At 39.9% G+C, this 7,500-nt stretch overlaps 1 protein-coding gene across 2 annotated transcripts in view; it reads left to right on the plus strand.

Moving 5' to 3' along the window:
* Positions 1-5,110: 5,110 nt before the first annotated feature.
* Positions 5,111-7,500, plus strand: part of zgc:163057 (Hemoglobin subunit alpha-D-like) — a 3,388-nt gene continuing 998 nt past the window's right edge. The window contains exons 1-2 of one of the 2 annotated variants that reach the window (XM_044102169.1): positions 5,111-5,604; positions 6,403-6,656. In XM_044102169.1, coding sequence (XP_043958104.1) covers positions 5,513-5,604; positions 6,403-6,656 — 346 coding nt within the window. In that variant the 5' untranslated portion in view covers positions 5,111-5,512. The remainder of the gene's footprint in view (positions 5,605-6,402; positions 6,657-7,500) is intronic. The other variant, XM_044102171.1, reaches the window with a different exon arrangement.

The raw sequence follows: 7,500 nt of genomic DNA on the forward strand, positions 1-7,500 counted from the left end.
CGATCAGTTCAGTTCAGTTCAGTTCAGTTCAGATCAGTTCAGTTTAGTTTAGTTTAGTTTAGTTCAGTTCCGATCAGTTCAGTTCCGATCAGTTCAGTTCAGGTCAGTTCAGATCAGTTCAGTTCAGATCAGTTCAGATCAGTTCAGTTCAGTTCAGATCAGTTCAGTTCAGTTCAGATCAGTTCAGATCAGTTCAGTTCAGTTCAGATCAGTTCAGTTCAATTCAGTTCAGATCAGTTCAGTTCAGTTCAGATCAGTTCAGTTCAGTTCAGTTCAGTTCAGATCAGTTCAGTTCAGTTCAGTTCAGTTCAGATCAGTTCAGTTCAGTTCAGTTCAGATCAGTTCAGTTCAGTTCAGTTCAGATCAGTTCAGTTCAGATCAGTTCAGTTCAGTTCAGTTCAGATCAGTTCAGTTCACTTCAGTTCAGATCAGTTCAGTTCAGTTCACTTCAGTTCAGATCAGTTGAGTTCAGTTCAGTTCAGTTCAGTCAGATAAAATTGACCAAGTTTATCAAACATGTTGACAGTAAATCAGATTTGTTGGCTGAAACTCTGAGAATCTGTTTCAATGCATGAGAATAAATTCAGGAGCTTAAAGATGATTTTTTTGTTCATAACTCGGCAACATGGATAAAAAAGCAGCTTAGCAGAGGGAACCAATCAGAGCGCAGGACCAAATCTTCTGCTTCCTCTGAACCAATCAGCTGAGGACAGAGTCAACCAAACAGCAGATTAAGTAATCCAGAGCTCTTAGATCTCTGCCACTGTCATAAAATAATAATAATAATAATAATAATAATAATAATAATAATAATAATAATAATAATAATAATAATAATAATAATAATAATAATAGAAGTTATTAAGCAGAGGGCTGCAGCGTGATGTAAAGCAAAGTTTGAGTTGCCACAGTCAGAGTGATGCATGTATGGAAACCTGACCCAGATACGCACAGCTGGTCTGAACAGGAAGTGACACGGAGACATGTCACTTCCTGCCGTAAAGAGCTGAACTGCAGGAAGGAGGACAGAGAAGAAGACAAAACTGAAAATCAGCAGAAGAAAACAGGAAAACCTTCACTGAGTCTGAGATCATGGAAACAAACTGAAGAAACAAACAGAACACATCTGTTGATCCAACATGTTGCCGCTGATTGGCTGCATGTTTACATGGACGTCTCACACACACACACACACACACACACACACACACACACACACACACACCCGCAGCCGTCCAGCTGCTTCACGCTGGGATGTTTCAGGATAAAAAGTCAAAATATCAGTGCTGAAGCCCAGAATGTTTCCCCAGTCAGCAGACAGAAACCAGTAGTAAACTGGTTTCCACTCATTCTGGTAAAACACCAGCAGTCAATGGAAACTCTGAATCTTTATGTTTGTTCTTGGTAGAAAATAAAAACAGAAATCAGGTGGCAGATTCCTGGATCATCATTTCCATCTGATACACGATGCTAACAGCCAGTGTTGTTGAGACCGAGTCCAACTGAGACCAGCGCCGCTACATGACACAATAAAATATGAAATATGATCAAAATTGATCTGAAAGATTCACATTCCCATAAAAACATATTAAATACTTAGAGATGAAATAAATGTAACCAATATTATGTTATTGCTTATCTAAAAAGATACCGCCCTGGGTGTTTGCCCAAATCATTCATGTCAAAAATCAGCAGTCAGTGAGGCTCCAGTCCAGGGCCGGCCCAAACCTCCATGGGGCCCAAATGAAATGTGGTTTAGGGGCCCTCTAGTTCTGCTAACCATGTGGACCGGCTGCAATCAGCAGCCCGATCATTAGATCAATAATATAAACCTATTGCATCTTTGGCAGTTTACATTATATAATGTATAACACAGGATATATTTATAAGCTAATGAACAACAAAATACTGAGAAACAGGAGAAAAAACCAAAACCAGCCGGGATCCTAAATCATTTTCTATGTGAATGTACAGTTACTGCAGCTGATCCAGGTGTTTGTGTGTCGGCCAGATGTTTCTGCTTCCTCTCATCTTCCCAAACAGAAAGTTACAGACAAATCCTTGAGTAAAAAGGTCAGAGGTCAAATGGCCTCAGAGGAATTTCCTTCAACGGCAGATCAGAGCAGCCTTTATAGATCAATATCATCCAAAAACCCGGGATGGAGAGTCAGACACACACACACACACACACACACACACACACACACACACACACACACACACACACACACACACACACACACACACGTTCCCATCAGATATTTTACCGCGCCTCCAGCTGTGGAAAAGCCCACACCCAGCGGACCCACTCCCATCCAGGGCCGGGGTGAGGAGCCGCTCTCCCCGCTCACCTTTGAGCTGAGTCCGGTTCTGGTCCACCGGGCCGGGCCGGAAGTCCTCCACCGGTGAGGCGCGATCACCTGGCGGTCACTTCAGACGCTCCTCCAACCTCATCACGAGGAGCGCGAGGACGGCTGCTGCTTTCAAGCGCGCGCTGAAAGCTGGAAATAAAACCAACGAAGAAGCGGGCAGAAACGTCTGGACTCCTCGGAGTTTCGGTCTAACTGCGGTCCTGCCCCGCTGAAGATGCACAGCTGGCCGCCACTGGAGGAGACGGAGGCCGCTCCTTCAGCGACACCTAGCGGCCAGACAAGGAAGCTGCAGGCAAAGTGGAGGCGATCCAGAATGTTATCAAAAATAGACCTAAGGGGGATTTTTTCTGCCATAATCTACACATTTTCAGTCTAAACTAAGATTCCCCCAACAGACTCATTGTTTGCTGCAACATTATTTATACAATAAACAAAGTGAGGAAATATTGATGTTTCTGCAAATATGTAAAAAGAAATCAAAATTCACAGCGTTAATCGGAGGCAGACGATTTGGTTTAGTGTGGAAAACATAAAATATGATTTATGAAGTGGATAGAGAAATATTTGAGCTGTTTGAAATGTGAGTGGTGTTTATGAAGCCCATTGTAGATTGAAAATATAGTACATTTTGAAATAAATCTAATAAATTTCCTAGAAATAACCTGGAAATTTTCTGAAGTCAAAAATTTTTTACTTTTGGAAATTTTCTGACTTACAAAAGTTAAAAGTTTTTGCCATGTCGAGCTCAGAAATGTGTTCGACCTTTGAACTTTAAATGGCAAATATTATCCATCTGGGTCCGTAGAAGGATGAAAACGCTTTTTTTTTTCAAACTTTTACGGAAATAAATACATTTTTATATGGAATTTCATGCCATAAAAGAAAATTCTCCTTTTTTATGGCACATAATATCCCACAATTATCAGTTTGCATCTGTATTTATTTTCATGAAGCACCAAATTCTCTCAGTGGATTCCAGATCAGTCCGTTTTAAAACCAAAATTATTTGGGTTATTTAGCCTGTTATAAGAGGAAAAACTGAGGTTCAGTTTTCAAAGACTTATTTTCATCATGTTATTAATTCAGAATTCAAACGGAAGTGGACCATCAAAATAAAAGCTCACAGAGAGCGTTTATCTCGCTGCTGGTAAACAACTGCACTGCCTTTAAAACTGTCATCTGTTTAAAGATGAAATGTTGTTCAAGAAACGAGTAACGAGGACAAAGTGATGATAAAAAACAGACACGAAGCGATTCGGAAGGCTCGTCTTTTATTTTGGCACTTCCGGTTAGTGGCACATAAATTTGCATTTTATTTAAATGGTTAGCTTCAAACTAAATATTTAGCTTGTTAACTAAATACCTAGTCTGAAACTGTGACATTTATAGATATATAAATAAGATGGTGAAAATATGACTTTGAAAAATTAATTCCTATTTTTAATGTTTTTTATATAACCTGGATTATTATTAAACTGTCTAACGTTACAATCTGCACTCAGAGGAATCTCTCCAGTTCAAAACTGGGATTCTGAGTTCAGGTGATGATTCCTCCATTCAGACTTTATTTAACAACTGAACTGAAAAATGCTTTTATTCTGTTATATCTGCTGGGGAGTGACGTCACGGTGGGGCGGGAGATAATCTCTCTCTCCCACCCGCAGCTTCTCCTGGTAAAAACTCAAAACTTTGAACACATTTCACTAAAAATGGTTTTCATGTCAGAAAACAGGAAAACTGATGAACTCAACATTAGTGCAGGAAATTTATTGTTAGAGAACATCAGAAAACAAGAAAAAAAATCATATTTTTCTCCTTTGATGCATTTCCTGAAAAGTTGCTGATGTTCTGCTAATTTTGGGGCACCAGTCTACACTATAAAACCTGCTGGGTTATGTTTAATCCAAATACTGAAAGAGTTTGAACCTACATGAGGTCAGCTGGTCGGACAGAGCGAAGATCCTCGATGTTATCAGATGCGTCACACGCTCCACCCTGCAGATGGCCAACTTCATCTGTTCAGCAATGTTTATGTTTGTTTCTCTCAGTGGAGTTAAAATGTCCTCACTTTGACATTAAAACGTATTAAAATATGTTTTAATAACATCTTTTAAATCTTTTAAATAAAACATACTGATGTTTTATTTAAAGCATAAATATGTCGACGTCTTAGTGTGTTGTTGTCAAGATGAATGTTTATTTATTTCAAAAGCAAAATGTTCCTCTCGCCCAGAACGTTGGCTGTAGAGACAGCAGCTCCTCCTGACCCAGTAGGGTCAAGGGTCAAGGGTCAAGGTGTTAGAAGATGGGTGGCTGTTACAGTGCAGGCAAGCTAACAAGCAGAAAAGAAAACAATCCTAAATGGAAGCAATTTTATCTAAAAATCCTTGGAAACATATTAGGTTACATATTTGAAAAGAATAAAAAGCCTTAAGCTCCAACGGTTCACCACATAAAAATAAACTTTGGCCACAATTTTAAGTTAGTAGAAAATAATTAGAACAATGTTGTTATGCTTTCTGGTATTTTATTCCAGCCATGAGGAGCTTTTTCAGGAGGGATAATATAAGTAAAGGTGAATAATATTTAATACCAATAATTAATAACCTGGATGGTTAGAGGTAATCCCCAGGAGACGCGACACAGTTAGCTACTGGAGCAGCATGACACACAGAAGGGGATGATAGCAGGGGGCTGTGGCCCCCGCCCTGCCCGGCGCCCCCCGCCCTGCGCTGGCGGCGCTCTGATAACAGAGAGCAGAGGAACAACAAGGCTGAAGCTTCACGCCTCGTTTTCCCTCCAACAGGAATTATTGACCTTCGTCTGGTTTTTCTGGCTCCTTTCAGCCGTTTGACTTAGTTAAAGTAAGTTAAAGTTAATTAAAGTTAGTTAAAGTTAGTTAACGTTAGTTAAAGTTAATTAAAGTTAGTTAAAGTTAGTTAAAGTTAGTTAAAGTTAGTTAAAGTTAATTAAAGTTAGTTAAAGTTAGTTAAAGTTAGTTAAAGTTAATTAAAGTTAGTTAAAGTTAGTTAAAGTTAGTTACAGGGTCAGTAAGCCGATTAGCTAAAGCAGTGATAAAATGGTTGATTAGAGCCGGACCGACTGCGGGAAGAGTCTGGACCTCGGTGACTCGGGGCAGGATGCTGTCCAAGAAGGAGAAGAAGCTGATTAAGGAGATCTGGGAGCGTCTGACTCCGGTGGCCGAAGACATCGGCTCTGAAGCTCTGCTCAGGTACGACGGCTTGGAGAAATATTACCCACTCATATGTGATGAAGTGAGGTTACAGCAGCATTGAGCCTCTGACTTTATGACTTTAGATGGAATAGTTCAAGTCTGGGATGGTTTTTGTTACACTGTAAAAACAAACAGTAATAATTTGGGTTATTTAGAACCCAAATAGAACTTGGTGAAATCTTTTTTTCACCAAGTTATTCAACCTTCACAAATGTCACAATTCCAAACTAAACCTTTCATTCACAAACTAAATATTTAGTTAGCAAATTAGTTTAAAAGATAAATATTTAGTTTGTAAACTAAACATGTAATCAATGAGTAGCTAACAAACTGCAAGCTATGCAGCCTGTTAAAATCTGCTCCATATGGATCCAAGCTAATTGTTTAGCCTCTTAGCTAAATATGTAGCTACAGTTAAATATTTAGTTTATAAGCTAAACAAGTAGATTACAAACTATTTATATTTAGTTTAGAAACTAAATAGCTAAGTAAATATGTAATATGAACAATAACTAGTTTGTGAGTTAAATATTTAATTTCCAAATGATTTACTTTCAAAGTAAATCTTTAGTTTATGATCTAAATATATTACTTTGGTGCTAAATATATAGTTTGCAAATGCAATGATGATTGTGTGATTGAAATATTCAGGTTAGAACTGTTACATGGATAAAGTGGTGAAAACATGAGTGAAAAATGAACATTATATTTAGATTCTAACTAAACTAAATTATTTCTGTCCATCTTTGGCTCGCCGTCTGGACCTGGACATGAACCTGTCCTTCTGTCCTGCAGGATGTTTGCTTCGTATCCGGGCACCAAGACGTATTTCTCCCACCTGGACATCAGCCCTGGCTCCGCCCACCTCTGCTCCCACGGGAAGAAGATCGTCCTCGCCATCGCCGAGGGCGCCAAGGACATCAGCCAGCTGACCGTCACGCTGGCGCCGCTGCAGACGCTGCACGCCTACCAGCTGCGCATAGATCCCACCAACTTCAAGGTCAGGCTGGGGTCAGGCTGGGGTCTGTGGTCAGGGTCAGAGGTCAGAGGTCAGTAATTATAACAAACTTTATCTCTCCAGACAGACACATTCCTGGAACACACCTGAGACTTTCTCAGTTTCACCTCCAGGCTGGCGGCGTTTTAAACTTTAATCTGAAAGTCGTTTCCTTACAATGTCAGAAAATACTCTCCTCTGGTTCAAACTGTGGTTCCCGGGCTCAGTGGAGCCCACAGTGGGTCCTGGAGGTCCGGCATCCTGCATGTGTCGGTTCCCTTTCTGGTTTAACTCACCTGGATCCAATAACAGCTCATTAGACGACCTTTGACCTGCTGAGGAGGAAGTTACTGCCACCAGCAGGGAGGAAGTGAAGCATGCAGGATGGTGGGCCTCCAGGACCCAGTGAGGGCTCCACACACACACACACACACACACACACACACACACACACACACACACACACACACACGCACACATACACACACACACACACACACACACACACACACACGCACACATACACACACACACACACATACACACACACACATAGGTGTTTACAGTTGCTCTGTCTTGTTGCCTGCTGTTCTTCTTGTTGTTGTTTTTGTTGTTGTTCTTGTTGTTTTTGTTGTTGTTTTTGTTTTTGTTCTTTATTCTGATGATGTTTTTGTTTTTGGCAGAAACAAACTCTTTCTCTTCTTTCTCTCCTTTTTTGTCTGTAAACTTTTTGCCTCTCCTCTTGTTCTTATTTTCTTCCTTTTTTTCTTTGTGTTTGTTGCATTTGAAATAAACCCAAAGAAATTTCAAGTAAAGTTTTTTTCATCTATTGATCAAGTGAAATATTATTATATTATATAATATATTCTGTAACGTTTCTCCTGTGAAGGTGAATA

This window comes from Gambusia affinis, linkage group LG20 (genome assembly GCF_019740435.1).
Source record: "Gambusia affinis linkage group LG20, SWU_Gaff_1.0, whole genome shotgun sequence".
In the NCBI taxonomy this organism is placed as follows: Eukaryota; Metazoa; Chordata; class Actinopteri; order Cyprinodontiformes; family Poeciliidae; genus Gambusia; species Gambusia affinis.